Here is a 20,876-nt window from a genome sequence, read left to right as displayed (position 1 = left end):
AATAAAAGAATAGAAATTTTGCAAATGAAAAAGTTCAAATTAAAACAAAAAGAAAACATGTCGAAATTTATTAATAGTAAATGAAATGCGTGATACAAAATTCAATAATTTTAAATTATATACGTGCATGCAAGTAAAAACAAAGAGAGCTTACTGTAAATTAAAACAATAAATATATAATATAGGAGTAATCAAATTTCTAAAAAATATAAATAAAAATATAAATAAAATCAGAGAATGTAAAATATAAAATAAAAATATTATAAAATTATAGGAATTAAAAAAAAAAAAACTAAATTAAAAATTATTTTATAATATGAATTAATAATTAATTGGGTATGCAAAATTTAAATAAAAAAAATTTTTTTTTTTTAAATTACAAATATTTTAAAGGAATATATAAAATATATATACATTTATATTTGCAAAATATTCTGATTTATTGGAAAAGTATATAACTATCTAAATATAAATATATTCATTTGTCTATATTAGTTTTGTATATATATAAATTAGTTCTTCACCTGTAGGTTCCAACTAGAAAAACAAACTGTATATATAAACTTAAAAAGAATTTTAAAAATATAAATATATATATATATAAATAAAATAAAAGAATTTGTTCGATATTTCTATCATGTAGGAAGCACACAATTGGAAAGGCAGATACACAAAATGAAAGCCGCAAAGCACAAACACACGCACTCACACATGTGCACAGGGAAAGGTGTGCGCGTGTGTGTGTATGACATCGGCTAATTACAGGTAAGCAAAAATAAGAGAACAAAAACAACATTGGAGTTTATTTTGGTTGCTCCGCCAACTGACGTGAAAATGCGTTCACACTCGGGCGGCAGGCAGCCAAAAAAAAAAAAAAAAAAACAAACAAAATCAAAAACAAAAAACCGAAAAGAAAATTCAAAATCAAAGAATTTTCCACACAACTGAGCAATTAACACGCGCATAGCGCAGAGGAGGAAAATCTCACTCGACAGAGTTTCACTCAAAGGAAAATACTGCCGAAAATAAGCGCGTCGAGCAAAAGGCAAAAAGCACACTCAGGAAAAAAAAAAAAAAAAACGAAAAAAGAAACGAGCAGAAAATTAGAAAATCGTCGAGCCGAGCGGCCAAAGCTGTTCGGATTCGTTGAAATAGACGAATTCACTAGCGACCCGCGACCAAATAAACGAAATACTCTTTATTCGAACGACAACGGGATCTCTTGTTCAGTAGATCACCAGCCTTACTCCGACGTTAATTACGAATTTATTCGGTGACTCGGTGACAACTACACAACTGCGTGCGGTGCTGTAGAGATTTTCATTTGAAGCAACCAAAAATCAATCCATTGAATTGAAAGAAGCGCGTAACGCATCCAAATCAAATATCTCGATTAGCGCAATTTTGGAAAATCTGACATAAAATGTCGTCATCGCAAGCTGTACGCTCCTCGAAATACTCCTACCGGGCCACATCCACTGGACCCGGTGCGGCCGATGTGAACATCGAATACATTACCGACATGAGCTCGCTCTCCCGCTTGGAGGTAAGGATCGAGGCAACAAACCAGGAAGTCAACTGTTAAAAAAAAAAACTGAAAAAAAAATAAAGAAAAAAAAAAAACAAATGTGCAATAAAACTCGCAAAAGTATCTCGAAAAGTTGAAAAGTATCTGTGACTGCAAAATCTATCTAAGATATGTACAAATGTGTATCTGAGTATGCATATGTATGTATCTGTGTGTGTGTGTGTGTGACTGTGCCGTGGAAAAATAAAATTCGTGCGAACAAAAATATCTAGATATACATACCTATACATACATATATATATATGCGTCGGTGAAAATTATGTAACAAGCACCTCGAGATACACATTGAAAAATGCGATAAAAAAAATACATATATATACTTAAATTTTGTGCGAAAAACTCTGCAAATTTGTGTGAAAATATTTCAAGAAAAAATTGCTGCAAAATATTGAATATAAAAATTGAAGCTAAAACTGAATACAAAATATGAATTTTCTTGCAGGATAAGATCCGTTTGCTCCAAGATGATCTTGAAGTTGAACGTGAGCTGCGCCAAAGGGTAAGTGTTGATTACTAACTACAGTTAGTATAAGACATAAGTTAAGATATAATACTTAAAACAACAACAACAACAACAACAACTGTCTATTGGGACTGTTCTCACCTGCTTTGGAAGGCGGCAAGTTGGAAATTCCTTGTTGCGTCGAGCAAGCGCCATGCAAATGAAATTTCACTTTTGTCGCTCTGCGCAAATGTCACCCTAAAAACAGCAAAATATGTGAAAAAGCAAAGGCAGAGAAAACAAAAGTAGAAAAAAGAGACGTCAAAATAGAAAAGCGGGCAAAAACAATAGAATAGAACCACAAATTGTTGCACTTAGAGAGAGGCTAAGAATAAATTACCCTTCGAGAGTTTTGTGCGTCGAACCGAATGATAATGATGTGCATTGAACTTCAATCGCTGCTTGGCTCTATAACATTTGATAAATGGTTTTTATTTGCTTTTGCCTCGTGTCGTGTGTGTTTGCCTGTCTTTGCAAAGGCAGAGTCAAAAGCAAATGCAATTGCATTTTGCTTTTTGCTTTTCGCCTTTCGCTCTTTTCTAACTTTGCATTTTTGCATTTGCCGCGCGCACTTCATTCAGTTGCAGGCGACGCGTTCTTGTTGTTGTTTTGGTTGTTGGGCACCTAGTCTGTTCCTGTTTGGGTCTTTACAAATTTAGAAAATGCGCCCGGCCCGGCCTGGCCGACGCAAAGGCAAAGGCAAAGGCAGGGCCTGAGACAGAGGCATGGCCAGGGCAAAAGTATTTGTAAATATCTCTCACTCTCTCTCTGTCTCTCTGTCTCTCTCTATGCATATATTTTGTGGAAATAATTTTAATTACTTTTGCTTTATGGATCAGCAAGCCTACACACACACTTCAACACATACTCTCACTCACTCACACACTCACAATATGGAACAAAATGGCTAAAATTAGCGCACGACATTCAATACACAAGCAATGATTAACTTGAAGCAAAACAACAAAAATATGAACCACAGCAGCAGCAACAACAACAACAACAAAAAGAATAGAAAATAAAGTAGCCACAAAAACATGATAATCATGAGCATGATGATGATGATCATCCTGCTCATCAGCAAAACCAAAAGAAAATTCGCTGGCACAGCTGAACATTTTTCTATGTGGGCTGCCTTCATGTATGACTGTGCATGTGCGTCTGTGTGTGTATGTGTGTTGCCTTTAAATGTGTGGGAAAATTAAATAATTTTCTTGCACATTAAAAGTTTTCACAGCACAGACAGAGTCTGCCACGCACATACACACACATGCAAATGTATCTATGCGGCAAAAGTATCTACAAGATACATATGGCGCAAATGGATTCACGTTTGTACTTACGTGGCCTTTGGCCAGCCTACCTTTTGTTATTATAATAAAAAAAAAACACCATTATACACACACTTTGCTTAAAGCAAAAGAAACTATATAATTTTAGTTTTTACCTTAGCTGGAAACACCTGGAAATTCTATTTGAGTTTCAGCTGAAAGAAACGAAAATTCTTTCCAAAAGTTTTTCGCCAATGAAAAAATGCGCTCATCCATCCGCCCGTCCAGCTATACGAAATTGCATCTGACAGCACCCAATTTCGTTTTGCCCGAGAAAAACACTGAAAATATATAAAATTCTTTTTAATTACCAAGAAGAAGCAGATGCAAACTATTCGCAAATTTGCAGATCTTAAATTGGGTCAGCGCAAAGGAACGTTTTTGTTTTTCTTGTCTTTCATTTTTGGAAATATATTTAGAGTTCGACTGAAAAGCGTGTAATAAAAATTCCTTCATGCAATTTTTATTTGGAAATGCAATGTATATATATATAGATAGGTATAAGCACGCATATATATATAATATATAGATATATCCATATCTGCACTCAGTTATAGGTAGTTGCTCGCTTACCTATGGCGATCTGTTGGCATTTTGCCATTGTTATTTTGGGTGTTACATGCGCATAATTATTTTTGACTGATTAATTTGATTCATATATTTTATGGGCCGTTTGAATTAGCTGCAATGCATCATGATCTGTGCACTGCGCGTGGGATGGCTGAAAATGCCATCAGAAATAGATGCAAAGAAAATTATGAAAAAATCAGTGAGAGAGATAGAATGAGAGGGAGAAAATTATGAAATATGAAAGGTGTGTCTATAAATTATGTCCAAATCAATTACACAATAATTCACATAATATAGCGCATTAAAAAATGATATAAATATAGATTAATATATATCCATAAATCCTCTTACCTCTTTGCAGATCGAGCGCGAGAAAGCCGACCTCAGCGTTCAGGTCATACAGATGTCCGAGCGTCTCGAGGAAGCTGAGGGTGGTGCTGAACATCAAGTAAGTTGAGCATAAACAAACATATACCATAATAACTCTACTCTAGAGCACGTTTCTCCATTGCAGTTTGAAGCCAATCGCAAGCGCGATGCTGAGCTGTTGAAGCTGCGCAAGCTGCTTGAGGATGTTCATCTTGAATCGGAGGAGACCGCCACGCTTTTGAAGAAAAAGCACAACGAAATTATTTCGGATTTCCAGGAACAAATTGAAATCCTAACGAAAAATAAGGCTAGGTAGGCAAACACAAACACACACACACACACACACACACACACATGCAACCACACATGTACATGCATATGCACTTCATCTTTAACGACCTCATTCTCTCAAGCTTTGACCTTGTTCTGGCCATACATAAACATTGCATATACATACGTACATCTATCCATGTTTGATTGTTTATCGTTCTGATGCTGTGTTTGATGAAGTGCCATCAGCTGGCGCTGACTCTTCAATGTCTCTCACAATAGTAATATGTTAAATACCAAACAACAACAACAACTACAATAAGAGCAGCAGCAGCAACCTTGCTTGCCCCGCTGACACCAAAACTGAAATCAGATCATAAACAATTCATCAAAATGCCATGACAAGCAGAAAAGCCGCTACGGAAAATATTCCAACTTGCATCGCTTGCAAGTTCTATTGACACAAATTTCTCAGACGAATGTAAAATAAGCAAAAGCAAAAAATATACTCAAACACGCACACACCGACACAGAGAGATATATTTTTTTGCTTTTGCTTTTGCTACTCATATTTCCAAATCAAATATCCAAAAATAAATTGCAAAGGAATTTTCGTATTTCAAAATCAAATCAAATTCAAGGCTGTCGCACGATCAAAGCCAAAGCGGCGCACGCGGCGTATGCGTAATGTCAACTGCTTATTAATCCCTTCTGGCTAAGCCAGTTAGCCCTTATGGGCTTAGCTAAACAGTTCGTTGTGCTCAGGTATACAAAAATTCTGAATATCCACATCAAATGTTGCTGCTGCTTCTTCTTCCTCTTCTTCTTCTTCTAGTAGCTGAGGTGCGCCCGAGTTTGCGCAGTTTTCGCCCACAGACAAAGCAGTTTTCTCGCTCGCTCGTCGCGAAGCTTAAAGGAAGCTTTTTTTTGAGAACTGAACAAATTGAGAAATAGAAGAAAAGTTTTCAACGTTTTCCGCACGCACGCAACCATATGTTATTCCACAGCAACAGCAACAACAACAACTACAACCACTACTACTACAACAACTTAGAAGAGTAGCGCATATTTCGGCATTTATTTTTAGAAGAACAAAATTTTTAATTTTCATCTACATTCTTGAGCGTTAAGTAGAAGAGAGCCGCATTGCTCTTGTCTCGTTGTTGTCGTTGTTATTTTCGTTGTTGTTGTTGTTGTTGTTGTTATTGCTCTCTCATTTGCACCAACGCCCGATCCAAATATGTCTTTGATTGAATCATATTCAAAATGTGATGATTGTTGTTGTTGCTGTCTCTTTTCGTCCAATTGAATTTTATGGAAATTCGATACGTTTTTCGCTTTTGCAACTTGTAGCTGGTCAATATACATATATACATATGTACATATATCTTCAATATATGTATCTATGTACATATATGTTTTTATGCTAATTAATCTAATTACTTAAACAAATGCCCCAGCCTCCTCCGCACAAGCGAAAAGTGAAAAATGTTTGGAATTTCTTCAATTACTATATCGAATTATTTTATTGAAATTAAAATAGCTTGCTTCCAGGCACATGCACTTAACCTTAAACCTTTCCAGAGCTTTAGCAAGTCGATCGAAAAGCTTTCTGTACATGTTGCTAGCAAAAGCTTTGGCTCCAGCCTGTGCTTTCGCCGGCCAACAATTGGCAAAACGGCCACAGATCGCTTTTATCGATCGACTAGCAAAAGCTTTCGAGCGTCACGTTCTTTCTGTGAGCTTGGACCGATCTCTGCCTTAGCTTGCTCCTAGCAAAAGATTTTCAGCTTGGCTATGCGCTAAATGCAATCAATATCTATATACATAAATATAAAGAAATCACAGCTTGGTCGATCACCAATGCCGATCTCACAAAACCATGCCTAAGTATTGACAGTTTCAGCGAACTGAGCTAGTATTGAACACGAAAACAAACAAAATTTGATCGAATGCTTACAGAGCCGAAAAGGACAAGGCCAAATTCCAGGCCGAAGTCTACGAGCTGCTCTCCCAAATCGAATCCTACAACAAGGAGAAAATCGTATCGGAGAAACATATCCAGAAATTGGAAGTCTCCATTTCTGAGCTGAATGTGAAGATCGAGGAACTGAATCGCACCGTCATCGATATCACTTCGCACAAATCTCGCCTCTCGCAGGAAAACATTGAGCTGATCAAGGACGTCCAAGATCTCAAAGTTCAATTGGACACAGTCTCGTTTTCCAAGAGCCAAGTCATCTCTCAGCTGGAAGATGCACGCCGCCGCCTGGAAGACGAAGACCGTCGTCGCTCAATGCTCGAATCTTCGCTGCATCAGGTTGAGATCGATTTGGATTCAACTCGTTCTCAACTCGAGGAAGAGTCTGAGGCGCGCATTGACTTGGAACGTCAGTTGGTCAAGGCCAATGCCGATGCCACTTCGTGGCAAAACAAATGGAATGCCGAAGTGGCAGCCCGTGCCGAAGAGGTTGAGGAGATTCGTCGCAAGTACCAAGTGCGCATCACCGAACTGGAGGAGCATATCGAAACCCTCATTGTCAAGGTCAACAATCTGGAGAAGACCAAGACCCGCCTGGCCAGCGAAGTTGAGGTGCTCATCATCGATCTGGAGAAGTCCAACAACAGCTGCCGCGAACTGCAGAAGGCCGTCAACACCCTCGAGAAGCACAATGTCGAACTGAAGAGCCGTCTGGATGAAACCATCGTACTGTACGAGACCAGCCAGCGCGATCTGAAGAACAAGCAAGCCGATCTGCAGCGCACCGTCCACGAGCTGGACAAGGTCAAGGATGCCAACGGTCAGCTGGGCCGCGAGAACAAGAAACTAGGCGGTAAGTGAAAGCGCAGCAGATCTACTTGAAGTGCTCAGCCAATTGAACTTTTCCCCTTCTATTCCATTCACTAGATGATCTGCATGAGGCCAAGAGCGTCATTAACGAGCTGAACCGTCGTCTGCACGAGCTGGAACTGGAGCTGCGTCGCTTGGAGAACGAGCGTGATGAGCTGACCTCTGCCTACAAGGAAGCCGAGGCTGTAAGTACTCGAGGAATTTTATCTTCTACCCCAATATATATTACTGATCCTCTCAATGTCCATCTACTCTATAGGGCCGCAAGGCTGAGGAACAGCGTGGACAGCGTCTATCCGCTGACTTCAACCAATACCGTCACGACGCCGAGCGTCGTCTCTCCGAGAAGGATGAAGAGATTGAGGCTATTCGGTAAGTGTGCTAAACACCTATACATGCAATGGGTTCGATCGTCTCGCCCCCTGGGGAAGTTGCCTCTGTGAACGCCGCCGCTGGCACAAACCTTGCGGCTAGCTCTGCCAAAACGGAAGTGATTCGATTCAATGTGCAAGTCAATCGATTGATTTGCAATCGTCGGCTAGCCGTTGCCAACAATTGATATCAAATTGACCCATTTAGCCAGTCAGTACGAATTCAAGAGTCGCGCCCAAAGCAACGGCATTAGTTTCTCGTCACAGACCGCTGCCAGATCCTTAAGTCCTGTCCAGCCGCTTGAAGTCGAAGTTGTTTCGCATACGAAAAGCAAGCCGAATGAGGTACACAAAGACCTCGCTTTCTTTTCTCATAAAAAATCAAAGAAATTTTCAACAGAAAATTGCGCAGTTGTTGTGATTACATAATCGGAAGTACTTAGTGTCCGAGTGAGAGCTGCCGGACGTAAAGTTAGCCAGTCTTAGGACTGGTCGAGTGCCAGCTAGGTAGGTGAGTCTGGATCTCTGTGAAGCATTTCTTGAGCTTGGCAGGTGTTTTGCTGGCTTTGACTGATCACCCAAAGTTCGGCTATTGCGTAAAAAGTGTGTGACATTTTGTCATAGTCTATGCGCTGGCTGCCAAAATGGATCAATCATAGCCCGAGAAAAGCACTAAGAAAAAACATTGACTGCCAACGCCAGCGATGCTCATGATGATGATAATGATGATGTTTTGCACGTACATTGTCGTCATTATGTTGATACCTTTTTGCCGCAACAACAGCTGAACAAGAAATTGCAATCTTTTTATAGATTTCGACAAATTTGAAAATTTATTTGCGAGGCAGCAGAGGCGCAGCAGAGCCGCAGCAGCAGCAGCAGCAGCAGCGACTGTTGCCAAAACTGAGGAAGCCAAAAGCAGCAGCAGCGACAAAGCGACAAAGCGACTGGCCATATTCCTTTACTATCTTTAATAAGAGATATTTATACACTAAGTAGCAAAGCAAACGCATCTTCCATCGACTCTCCCTTCATAATCCATACTCCCTAGTTGAATCTCCCATTTGCCTGCCTTTGATATAAGCTAAAATGTCGCTCGCCTTGAAGCAGCGTCCATCGCGCTTCCGTCATGGCACCACATACGATGATAATTATGGCTATACGATGAATTTCTATCAGCCAATGCTGGACTATTTGGATGCTAAGGCGAAAGGGCTGAAAGTGCAGCAGCCGCATCTGCCGTGGGTGAGCGAGCGGGGCCTCAAGCAGTATCGCTCCTCGAACGCCGTCCGGCAGTATAATGCCGATGAGATCGTGCGCCTATCGCGCACCTGCGCCGCGAGGGCTGATGAAATTCTGCTTAGCTTTCGGGCGCAGAAACGATCGCCGTTCAGTGTGCAGAAGTTCGTCGACGCAACGCGTGTGGCCAAGCACATTGAACCGGACACAGTCGTTGAGAGATCGCGCCAGCGTCGTCGTCGCCGTCAGGAAGAGCTCGAGGATTTAATCAAGCGCGATACCTTAAAGATATTGCAGCGCATACGTAAAATCGAGCTAGATAACGAATACGATAAAATGTCCGACGATTTCAAGCGTTCGATACGCGGCAAGTCCGCCAGTGCCATTGCCCAGGCGCTGCTCTCCGAATCGGAGCGCAATATCAAAAGTGCCAAAAAGGAGGAGGAGGACTATATAGCCCAAACTATGATTCGTTCAAGTCGTGCCGCGTCTCGTGCTCGTTCCACCTCACCGTTCGATGGAACCGGCGGCGGTTCGTTGCGTGCCCATGCCGTTCACATGGAGCTGATGGACGAGCGCCTGGTCGACAAGCTCGACCATCGTGTCTCCTCCTCGCTGCACAATGTTAAGCGTCAGCTGTCGACCCTCAATCAGCGCACCGTCGAATTCTACGCGGATAGCAGGTGCGGTATAGAGGATAAGTGTTGGATCTGTCGCAAAGTGATGCGCACACATCCCAAGCTCAAGGACTATACCTATGTCTATTGGAGGCACTAAATTCCCAAGTCCCAAAGCCCCAGTCCCCAAATAGACCCCACATAAATACCACTAAATAACAAACGACCTGATCTAGTCTCTAGTCCAACCATACAAATCCTGCATCTCAGCATCTCATAAATTTCGCATCATTAATAAGTTTGCTACGAACGAATCTCGGGCGAATTTCAATTGAGATTCTGCCCCAGACAAATTTCTGAATAAATGCGAATATTTTCTTTTCATTTTTTATTTTTCTTTTTGAACGTTTAGCTCAATTTTCTTCTTTAATTTGTTCTTTTTCTAAGGCCCACACAAATCGTATATCTCTCTCTCACTTGGGACGATGTTGTCTGGTTTTTGCAACAAAATTTATTTTCGTTTCTAGACGCTTCTTTTCGCTTATTTCCCTTGGCTTTTTGGCTTGAATTATTGTCTAATGTTTTCTGCGTTCGCCGATGATCAACTCTGGCATTGTGTCCATTGTTTCTTGCTCGTGTCGAAATTATTTTCTGCCACAAATTTTCGTCTTGGCTAATTGCAATGCAACGCTGACTATTTGGCTAATGCCATTTGCAGCTGACCATCATAATTGTCACAATCCGATGAGTAAATGGGAATTGAGAATTTTTTAATTTATGAACGATTGAGTAAAATTGGATAATATGTTTTGGCAGAGAATCGTCATAGAGTTTTTTTGATAGGGTTCATATAAAGAAGTAAGAAGAGCTCTTAAGCTGAATAGATGGGAATTGAAAATTTAAGCTAGACTCACTCATTCTATATACAAATCATACCAAACTTCATGCTGTTGAAGCTAAGCAAGATTCTCATATTCATTGATTCCAACTGAAATTGTGTATATGAATCAGAATCCGAATTTCTTATTAGACTCCCATGTATATGAATTTAATACATGATATAAGCAGTTCAGCTAGAAAATATCTGCCTTTGTAACAAATGAATATCATATGTTCCCAATTGGGTTCACTTCAATCCAATTAGACAGTTGACATATGCAGATTCCATCAGATCAGACATTTGCCAACTGCTGGCTCTTTCAATTGGATTTCCAAGCCCAAATGAAATTGTCTTGGCATTAACATGAAATTCAATAAATATGGCACAAGTGCTCTATACATCTGCATTTCATATAGACACATTTTGTGCACTTTATAATTCACTTAGTGTAAGATTCATCAAACTATTCCCACCCGCACACATATTGAAATACCTTTCAGGTATTTCTGTTGGCTGCGTTTGGCAAAGTGTTTGGCCATTGTTTGACGTGTCCTTCACGAACGAATATCTCACTTTGTTTTTCTCGCACTGAAAATTGATGTGCATGACAGCAAAAAGCCAGAAAAATAAAAATAAAAAATGTATATATAAATGAAAAGAAAAAAAATTCATCACATTTCTGCGTAGACAATAAACATTGCAAAATGAAGCAAACAATAAAGAAAAAAGAAGAAAGAAATGAAAAAGAATTAAAATTAAAATGAAAAAATACTTACGTTCGCAAGCGAAACTCAAGCTAAATACCTTGGCAAAGCGACAACAATGAGCACACATAGATTAAGTAACTAAGAAATGGGCTAGTACACAGCGAGAAAAATGAGCAGAGAATATAAATAAAGACAGCAAAATAAAGATGATGAACTATTGATGCGTAGCAAGGGTGGCAGGAGGTGGGATCACATGAAACTGAAAAGTTAAATATAAATTGGGTTTAGTAGAAATGAAAATTGTTTAAGAACTGTGGAGAGGTACTTAGAGAGTGTTTTATGAAGCATTTATAGATATGACAGTTAGAGCTTTGGTATCAGCTGGAAAGATATAAAGTTGACAATGTTAATATGTTATTTTGATTGAAGGGCTATGTAAAGATCACCATAGAGTGAGTCTAATATCACGCTTGTAGCTTTGGTACACATGTACATTCATTAGGAGATATAGATCACATAATATTATAATGGACTAAACTTAATACATAGCTGATAAGAATATAGCTAATTAATTAAATGATTGCTGAATATAGAAATAAAAATATATAAAAAGTATAATATATAGATATATAGGCATATATTAATTTATAATAGAGATGTTAGATATATGATATACATATAAACTAAAAGATCTAAGATTCTTTAAGTTTGTCTCAAGCCAAAGAACTTTTAGAATTGAAAGCATAAAAGCTGAAGTGAGAGCTGAAATCGCGATTATGATACATTGAGCGTTTAAAAAGAGTTCTTTAAGACTGAATCATTGTCTGACGAGTATCTATAAAAAGTTTTTTAATAGATTTAGCTCAACAGAGAGTTCATAGCAATTCAGAAATGATATTATATATTTTAAGCTACTACAAAAGTATAAACTAGAAACAGTTCTTAGCCCAGTAAAGCTAAGATCACTTAAGACCTACAGCCTCAGTTCACTTAATATGATCTACAGCGCTCAGTCGTACACAAAACCTTGTGAGATGAATCAACAGTTTGATTACAATTAGTTGGCAGCCCTCAGCGACATAACAAATGCATTTGCAAACCGATTTTAAATAGATGTATGCATGTATATATTTAAATATATGTATGTTAGTATGAACCAAAGTAGAATTCACCTACGCCTAAAATTAGACGCATGATGCGAGTGGCAGATTCTGTGTGCCCCACGATGGGGCACTCAGGCAGCAATGCTAGGCATGTAAACGCGCTATTTGTGACAAGTTCGATGTCTTTATCAAGCGTATAAATAAATTTAAAAATTTTCGCCGAACAATGCGATTTTTGACAATGCCACAAAACATCGGCCAGCGAGCTGAACGCTGAACGCTGAATGCTGAGTGTTGGGAAAAATGCAATTTTGTGGGTCAGAGCATTGGGGCCAAAAATAAAGCGCAGACTGAAGCAAGCGAATGAAAGCGACGTCGAGGTGACGGCTTTAAGTTAAACTTAAGCGACTTTTCTGGGGGCAACTTCCAAACAGAGACCAACTAAATGAATGAATCGATATGTAACTCTATTGTGCAATTGCTGTTCTATATGACTTCCTTAGCAAGCAGACCAGCATTGAGATCGAGCAGCTGAATGCTCGCGTCGTTGAGGCCGAGACCCGGCTGAAGACCGAGGTGACACGCATCAAGAAGAAGCTGCAGATCCAGATCACCGAGCTGGAGATGTCCCTGGATGTGGCCAACAAGACCAACATCGATCTGCAGAAGGTGATCAAGAAGCAGTCACTGCAGCTGACCGAACTCCAGGCCCACTACGAAGATGTTCAGCGCCAGCTGCAGGCCACCCTCGATCAGTACGGCGTTGCCCAGCGTCGTCTGGCCGGCCTCAATGGCGAGCTGGAGGAGGTGCGCTCGCATCTGGATAGCGCCAACCGTGCCAAGCGCACCGTGGAGATCCAGTACGAGGAGGCCAACACACGCATCAACGAGCTGACCAGCGCCAACGTGAACCTGGTGTCGCTCAAGTCGAAGTTGGAACAGGAATTGAGCGTTGTCGCTTCCGACTACGAGGAGGTGTCCAAGGAGCTGCGCATCAGCGACGAGCGCTACCAGAAGATCCAGGTCGAGCTGAAGCATGTCGTCGAGCAGGTGCATGAGGAGCAAGAGCGCTGCGTCAAGCTGGAGACCATCAAGAAGTCTTTGGAAGTCGAAGTCAAGGTAGGCGCCAGACGAGAACTGTTAAATATTCTCTTACTATATATATCGTTATCTTCCGCACAGAACTTGTCCATTCGCCTGGAGGAAGTTGAGCTGAACGCCGTTGCCGGTAGCAAGCGCATCATCAGCAAACTGGAGGCACGCATTCGTGATCTGGAGCTGGAGCTGGAGGAGGAGAAGCGCCGTCACGCCGAGACCATCAAGATCTTGCGTAAGAAGGAGCGCACCGTCAAGGAGGTGATGGTACAGTGCGAGGAGGACCAGAAGAATATCATCTTGCTGCAGGATGCGCTGGACAAGACCACTGCCAAGATCAACATCTACAGACGCCAGCTGAGCGAGCAGGAGGGCGTCTCCCAGCAGACGACCACCCGTGTCCGCCGTTTCCAGCGCGAACTGGAGGCTGCCGAGGATCGTGCCGATGTTGCCGAATCCAATTTGAATCTGATCCGCGCCAAGCACCGCACATTCGTCACCACCTCCACTGTGCCCGGCTCTCAGGTGTACATTCAGGAGACAACAAGAACGATCACCGAATAGATCAATCTCACTGATCCACCCCACACACACACACCACACCCACACAAATACACATACACACCCACACTGAAACACACATAAACACAGTCCCAGCAGAAACATTTTATAATTTATGACAAAGGCAACAAGAACAGCCATCAGTATGCAGAAAATGAAAATGTAGAAGAAGAAGAAGAAGATCTTGAGATTGAATTGAATATTTGCTTGAGAGAAACTTTTATAATTTAAATTTTTTTCAGAGCTTGCGAGAGTTCGTATAGGTTATACATTATAAATACATAACACTACACATCTCCTATCTATTTTATAATAATAATAATATTTTGAAGTTCATGTAATTTAATTAAAATAATGAACCTAAAACCTAAAAAAAAACCAATAAAATTACAAAAGTAAAACTACAGCGGTTTTGCAGCGAAAGAGAGAGAGAGAGAGAGAGAGAGAGAAAGAGAAAGAGAGAGAGTGTTTGCTTATAGAGTTTGGCTGACCTAAAACAAATCAATGATCGACCCCAAAAATATATAAAAATAAAATAAAAATAAATTCAAAACACTATGAAAACGAGTTACCCGAGTTACAACCGCTTCTACTTGTTTTTAGTTTATTTTATGTTTAGTAGGTAAATATCTGTGTGCTCGTAACGAATTCATTTTCGATGATTAAAACAAAAACGATTAAGAAAAACTGAGCAATTTTCATATTTTTACTTTGTATTTTGCAATAAAAACTGAATTTTACTTATATAATAATAACTAAAACGAAATTAACTCTAGAAGAGGTTTTACTAATTGGGGTATGCTAGAGAATGAGAAATTGGTTAGAGAATCCAAGTACTAGCTTTGCTTTCAATCAGTAATAAGGTATATCAATTCCAATCAACCAAAATTTGTAATAAAAATCTGAATATGAATAGAACTTTAGTTATGAGAAAGAAAACTAAGTTAAAAACCAACTTTTTTCTATATAGAAACAAGGCATAAAGAGTTCAAATAAAGTTGTGCAGAGATACTATATAGATAAAAGTTTTTCTGCTCTTGCGGCACTTAGAGCTTCTAGAGAACTCTGGTATGACTTATGCTTAGAGTTGAGTTGAAATCAAAATATTTCGCAAATTTCATTCATGTATCATTTCGTGATTAAACTTTAGCATTTAATGTTTTTATAAGAACATTTCATTATCTCAGCTCGAATTATCTCAGACAGAAATTTAGCTGGCTCATGTTGAGGGCAAGAAAAACTTAGAGCTATGATAATGCATAAAGCAAGACATCAGTATGAAATTCACAAGCATTTCGGGGAAATTTGTAGAGGAAACTTCCAGAAACGCACTTAGACTAGAAACTGTTTTAGCCCCATTTCCCTTCATGAAAACATACACAAATGAAAAAAATTTGTTTTGTTTAAACTAATCACTATTTATTAAGACTTTCAACTGGTTGGGGACAAGTTGAGTATCCAAACAAATTAGGCAGCAGAGACTGCCAGCTTGGAGCCAGTGTTCAGGATGACAGTCTTATCGCCGTAGAGACCGCCGTAGCTGCTCTTCTTGAAGACTGCAAAGAGAATAGGAAGAGAGAGATCTTTAGCAAGCCGCACAGATTGATAGAGATTTCGTAGTAGTAACTAACCTGGATCGATCTCGGCAACGAAGGAACGTGGTGGCAGAGCAGCAGCGTAGAGCTTGTCCAGTGGGCCGTAGGGCTTGGCTAGCAGAGGCTTGCCCTGCTCCCAGCCATAACGGTTCAGGGCGTACCAGTCGGTGCCGTCCAATTTGGCTGAGGCGGCGGCGGCGCCAGCGGCATTGGTCAGAGCAGCGGCCTGAGCCTCGGCGGTATCGGAGGGCTTGACGTAGTCGGCATAGCTGCCATGGCTATAGTCATTGCTGCGGTAGGCCAGGTTGGGTCTGTAGGCCAAGCAGACGCTGATGCAGCAGGCCATCAGGCAGAGCAAACGCAATGAGCTGGCGGACATTTTGTTGGTTCGATGGTGCGAGGAAGCGACTGTTTTCCAAACTAATTAACAATTGCGCATGGCCAAATTGCTTTTATAGCCATGTTATTTGTGTTGGCCAGCGATTTGTGTGTGCGCTTTACGTGACCAAATGCCCAGTCAGACCGACGACTCATGACGAAACTTTAGGGGGGCCGGCTAGCTAACCCAGAGTGGTGGCTGCATCGCAGCACCAAAATCCCACTGCCGTGTGCCACAGATAAGGTGGCAGCGAGAGTGAAAGAGAGAGAGAGGGAGAGAGAGAGAGATGCAGTCTTCGGGTTACAGTTTGGGGCAGTCGGTGTCAGTTTACGCTTGAAATTGCGCGCCAAAAGTAAATTCAACTCAGCCACAACCACGACTACGACAATGACAATAACAATGACAATGATGACAAGCCAAAGAGCAAGTAGCTCCCATTGATATCTTATTGGTTGCACCCCTCTGCTTGGCACGCTCGGCCCGCTTTTCGCGTGTGCGGTATCAGGTCTTTGACTTGGCTACCTGCTGCCGCAGCAGCATCTCTCACTGCTGCTCAATGAACCCCGTCGTCGCAGCAGCATCATGTGGGCTGTGTGGATGCATTCGAGCGCACATTCATCACCTCTGTGTCATGTGGCCGCATACGTAGTCAGCAGCTCTAATGGCGCATTGATAGTCTGCGCTTGGTATGCGCAAGACTCTGCTGCATTTGGACTCCAGCGAAGTCTAACCATGTCCACGAGTCTAGCTCTGGTTACCTTTAATCTGGCTGCATGCAAAGTGGTTGAACTGATAAGCGAGCTTAACTTGGGATGAGTAGAGAGAGAGAGAGAGAGAGAGTAAGAAAGGGGGATGAGTAAAGAGAGGAAGAGAGAGAGAGGGGGAGAGAGAGCGGAGAGAGAGACAACGAATTGCTTTTTGTGGCCCAACTTGAGCTGCCATGAAATATGAGAGCTTTAAGCTTGTTTTAATCAATGTACAGTGGATACTCGTATGACAGCAACTGACACAGTTTATGGAGTTTGTGGTATGTAGCTAATGATGTCACACGTACCTGCTGATATGAAGCTTAGAAGCTCATGTATAATGATCTAAGTTTGGCTTTCAATGAGAAGAAAAATATTTGATTGAGATTTATAAATTGGTTTCAGTGGCTTTATGATATTTCCTTAATTTAAAAGTCAGGTCTGTGTCTAATAGTAGCAAAGCCAATATACTCGCTTTGCTTTGTGAATGAGTATATATTGAGAACTAGTTAGAGTATATAGACTGACCTCTAACTTAAATTATGGTAGGACAGTATGACATCTATGCTATATGTAGTACAGCATAGTATAGTACAGTACATATTAATATAGTATAATTTAATATAATATAATATAGTATATTATAATATGGTATAGTATAGTATAGTATATTATAATATATTGTGTGGTATAGTATCGAATGCTATGCTATAGTCCATACACAGTACTTACTAGAGTATCAAAACATATGAGATAAAACATATGCCATATTCATACTAAAGTATTGTAGCTACTCGAATACAAATCAATTTAACGGCTCTATGATAAATCTACTTTGTTTTATAATAAAGCTCCCAGCAAAACTCTAAAACTCTATTGATTATTCTGCCAAAAATATAAAGAAATACATTTTATATTATTCTTCTTCTTTTAAAGCAACGATTGGCTTTATATGTTGGCATAGGCATTAAGCACGCACGGCATTCCCGGCCGTCGTTTTCGCTACAATCAAAGCTAAGCTCCAAGTCAAAAACAAAAACAGCAGCAGCTGCAGCTGCCAAACATCGGCGGCGACCGGAACCACTTATCAGACGCACTCATACACACACTCAGACTCAGACAACCCACTCAAGGCCACACACTTCAGTATGACCGTATTATCAGTAAAAACAATTCTCTGGCTTTCTGTTTGTCACAATTTTATTTAGCGCTTTTGGCACAACGAACTCATCCAGCTTTGAGATTCGAACGGAGGTTGAGGGAAGAGTTCTCGGAACGGAGGATCAAGCTCTTAGTACCTGAGTCCCTCGTTGTAGCTGCCGTAGTTGTTCTCGGGCAAGTACAGCTTGGCAACTGGGGGAGCGGCGCGCACGGGCAGCACCACCTTCGAGTACTCGACGGGCGAGACGATGCGGCGGTAGTGGTTGCGGCCAGGGTACAGCAGAGTGGCGCCGGCGGGCTCCACCGAGTAGCGAGGCTGGTTGTAGCCGCGCTGGCGGTAACCGCTGGACCAGCCGCCCAGACCAGCCAGACCACCCAAACCGCCCAAGCCGAGACCGCCAATGTGTCCGATCTTGCCGTGTCCACGGCCATGTCCGCTGATGCCGCCATGACCATAGCCGGAGTCGATCAGGATGGGGCGCAGTTGCTCGCTGCCGCCATAACGGGGACCGGCAATGATCTCAACGGGACTGTCATTGCCACCGGCAGCAGCGGCGCTGGATGCGGCCGCGGCGCCGCCACCCTCCGAGCGTTGGGCGTAGTTGGAGACTTTGCGGAGTCCGCCGTAGATGGGGCCGCTGCCATAGCTGGGACCGCTGCCGTAGCTGCAGCTGCCGACGGCCAAATAGGCGCAGATGAATACCGCAAGGGTCTGTGAGAAGAAGATGCGACGGGTCAGAGATCGATGCCAATGGGTAACGGGAACGGGAAGTGATCTTCGTCATGGTACTTACGGCGAACTTGTTCATGGCTGTACTTTCGTGTTGTATTTGGGGGGCGCTCGCTGCTCGAAACAGTTGGCACAATTAACAAACCAAATGCCAAGCACACTTCTTTATATAAGCAAAAGAATTGAAGCACTCGAAACGTGATCTCGCTGCGAATTTATCACGCCGCTGGCTGCAGCTCGCCCCAGCCCAGCCCAGCTTGGCTCAGCTCAGTTCAGCTCAGCTCAGCTTGGCTTGGTTTGGCTCAGCTCAGGTTCAACGGCGTCGTCTCGCATCTCGTCAACGTTGAGGGCGGCTCAGTCCAGCAAGCGGCTGCCGCTGCTTGTCCAAATCGTGGCTCGATATCGCCACTCGAGCAGCTTCACACTTCAAGCTGCTGCTGGCGTTGATATCACCCACATTTGAATGCAGCAGCCGCCCACAATGTGGGGTGGATGCTGCTCACACTTTAGGGTGGCTCAAAACGCACAGCCGCAGCTTCGTGTGAGCATGCAGCTGGATAAGCAATAGCAGCAGCAGCAGCAGCAGCAGCGACAGCATCCACAGCTGTTGCTAACTAGGCCTCTCTCTCTCTCTCTCTCTCTCTCTTTTGAAAAGCTGTTTACTATTTAAAGATTGGCTATACAATAGCTCAATGTTTTATATATAGAAAATATATATAGAAAATATATGGAAATATGTGGACACAGCTTTACTTGATTTGACATTCTACTATATGTTAGCTATCTTCTATAATAGCTAGCTGCAGGACTTTACCTTAGAGGACTTTTATAACATTTTTATTGAGAAAACCTAGAGCTAAACCTAAAATTTGCTCTAAGGCAAAGTCCTGAAAATGGATAGAAAATAAATAAAGCATATCTACCATATCGTATCTATATAAATACGGTACCTAAATCCTCTAAAACTCCTACAACACAAGAGCATACTTAACATAGTTTATGGTCTATTATAATTATTTTAATATATTTTACGATTAAACTTTCTCTCTTTTTTTATTTTCTTAATATTCTTTCTTTGTTTCTTAATATAGTTGTTAAAGTATATTTTATTCTACCTATGCTGATTTATTTTTCTGCTGCCTATGCATTTGCTAAACTATTTAAACTACATGCCTCAGCAATCAATGCTTTAACCCATCCGGGCCAGTTCCAAACTTAGGCTAAGAAGTTTTTTCTTGACCTTATTTCATTGTTTGAACTTGAAGCTAGTTCCATGGAACAATTGCCACCCATCTTGGCCTAGTCACTGCTGCATAATCCCAGCTACATTTAAGCCCGACGCTCAAAAGTATGTCACACATTCTTCACACCCATTCAGCCCACTAGACTTGAGTCAATTAAAAGAATTTCGTATTTTTTTGTTGTTCAACATTCTCCGCGGCTTTCAGCGGGTTTTTTCTTTTTATTCACTGTTTCAACTGGTGTTGGTTCGATTGGAATTAGTAGCCACGTCCGTGACCGCCACGTCCGTAGCTGTTGCCATGCCAGCTGGCGTCCAGATCGTAGCCGATGACGGCAGCCTGGCGGTAGTTGCCAGGACGGATGCCAGCGGAGGCAGCGGAAGCGGCAGCAGCAGCCGAGGGATTGGATGAGCGCGAGATCAGGGGCTGGCGATATCCACCATAGCCGCCGATCAGACCACCACGGCCGCCGCCGATACCACGGCCCCAGCCGCCGCCGTAGCCAATATCCTGAACGTAGGCAACTTGGCCAAGATCGCTGCCATAGCCGATGTTGCCATAGGGATTGGCATTGATGCAGGCAGCCAGAGCGCACAGAGCGAATGCAATCTGATGAAATGAAACAGGTCAAGGATTAATCAGCTGGCTGGGTCTAGAGCACTGGTACTGCTCAAGGATCACTTACCAGGAACTTCATGTTGAGTTATTTGGCTTTGCTAGTTGTAGAAATCAATCAAACTATGATTTGCTTGGCACAAGCGTTCGCTTTTATATGCGAAAATTAGACTGGATATGGTTACGTGACAGCCCAGACACACATATCTACACAAGTATATTGTATATATGCATATATTCATATTTAATAAATTTCTATTGCTGTGATATTTCATAAGTGTCTCGTGTACATAAGACAACATTATGTACATTCTCGCATTTAGTATTTACTCGCATTTCGTTGTCGTGTCTACAA

At 41.6% G+C, this 20,876-nt stretch overlaps 4 protein-coding genes across 6 annotated transcripts; 1 reads left to right on the top strand and 3 right to left on the bottom strand.

Annotated features, from left to right (window-relative positions):
* The first annotated feature begins 1,145 nt into the window (after window positions 1-1,145).
* Prm (Paramyosin) lies at window positions 1,146-14,745 on the top strand. 3 transcript variants are annotated; one of them, XM_018006616.2, is made up of 9 exons: window positions 1,146-1,546; window positions 2,031-2,087; window positions 4,353-4,439; window positions 4,506-4,672; window positions 6,593-7,464; window positions 7,539-7,666; window positions 7,741-7,853; window positions 12,902-13,517; window positions 13,581-14,745. In XM_018006616.2, the coding sequence occupies exons 1-9, from the start codon at window positions 1,424-1,426 to the stop codon at window positions 14,055-14,057; spliced, it is 2,640 nt and encodes an 879-aa protein (XP_017862105.1). In that variant the 5' UTR covers window positions 1,146-1,423; the 3' UTR covers window positions 14,058-14,745. The 3 variants fall into 3 exon arrangements, with proteins under 3 accessions (XP_017862105.1, XP_089324962.1, XP_017862106.1); XM_018006617.2 differs by lacking the exons at window positions 1,146-1,546; window positions 2,031-2,087; window positions 4,353-4,439; ... (2 more) ...; window positions 7,539-7,666; window positions 7,741-7,853 and adding an exon at window positions 8,910-9,774; XM_089468836.1 differs by lacking the exons at window positions 1,146-1,546; window positions 2,031-2,087; window positions 4,353-4,439; ... (4 more) ...; window positions 12,902-13,517; window positions 13,581-14,745 and adding exons at window positions 7,874-8,363; window positions 8,666-10,092.
* Window positions 14,746-15,447: 702 nt separating this feature from the next.
* On the bottom strand, window positions 15,448-16,087 carry Cp16 (Chorion protein 16). The gene is made up of 2 exons (XM_018006632.2): window positions 15,686-16,087; window positions 15,448-15,610 (listed from the first exon to the last, which is right to left on the bottom strand). Exons 1-2 carry the CDS (start codon window positions 16,026-16,028, stop codon window positions 15,522-15,524), a joined length of 432 nt encoding a protein of 143 aa, XP_017862121.1. The 5' UTR covers window positions 16,029-16,087; the 3' UTR covers window positions 15,448-15,521.
* Window positions 16,088-17,956: 1,869 nt separating this feature from the next.
* Window positions 17,957-18,890, bottom strand: Cp19 (Chorion protein 19). The gene is made up of 2 exons (XM_018006628.2): window positions 18,730-18,890; window positions 17,957-18,647 (listed from the first exon to the last, which is right to left on the bottom strand). Exons 1-2 carry the CDS (start codon window positions 18,742-18,744, stop codon window positions 18,066-18,068), a joined length of 597 nt encoding a protein of 198 aa, XP_017862117.1. The 5' UTR covers window positions 18,745-18,890; the 3' UTR covers window positions 17,957-18,065.
* A 1,181-nt stretch (window positions 18,891-20,071) lies between these two features.
* Cp15 (Chorion protein 15) lies at window positions 20,072-20,746 on the bottom strand. The gene is made up of 2 exons (XM_018006633.2): window positions 20,592-20,746; window positions 20,072-20,515 (listed from the first exon to the last, which is right to left on the bottom strand). Exons 1-2 carry the CDS (start codon window positions 20,601-20,603, stop codon window positions 20,165-20,167), a joined length of 363 nt encoding a protein of 120 aa, XP_017862122.1. The 5' UTR covers window positions 20,604-20,746; the 3' UTR covers window positions 20,072-20,164.
* Between the last annotated feature and the right edge of the window lie 130 nt (window positions 20,747-20,876).

The sequence above is a fragment of the Drosophila arizonae genome, chromosome 4, assembly GCF_054131065.1.
Source record: "Drosophila arizonae isolate 15081-1271.41 chromosome 4, UAZ_ARI_1.0, whole genome shotgun sequence".
NCBI lineage: Eukaryota > Metazoa > Arthropoda > Insecta > Diptera > Drosophilidae > Drosophila > Drosophila arizonae.
This window is presented reverse-complemented; position numbering and strand designations above follow the sequence as displayed.

Bases quoted from the DNA above. Each gene is read 5' to 3' on its own strand.
- Prm (XM_018006616.2), top strand. From the start codon at position 1,424: ATGTCGTCATCGCAAGCTGTACGCTCCTCGAAATACTCCTACCGGGCC. The intron at 4,673-6,592 runs GTAGGCAAACAC...GAATGCTTACAG, and splicing joins CTAACGAAAAATAAGGCTAG to AGCCGAAAAGGACAAGGCCA. The intron at 13,518-13,580 runs GTAGGCGCCAGA...TCTTCCGCACAG, and splicing joins CTTTGGAAGTCGAAGTCAAG to AACTTGTCCATTCGCCTGGA.
- Cp16 (XM_018006632.2), bottom strand. From the start codon at position 16,028: ATGTCCGCCAGCTCATTGCGTTTGCTCTGCCTGATGGCCTGCTGCATC. The intron at 15,611-15,685 runs GTTAGTTACTAC...TTCTCTTTGCAG, and splicing joins CGTTGCCGAGATCGATCCAG to TCTTCAAGAAGAGCAGCTAC.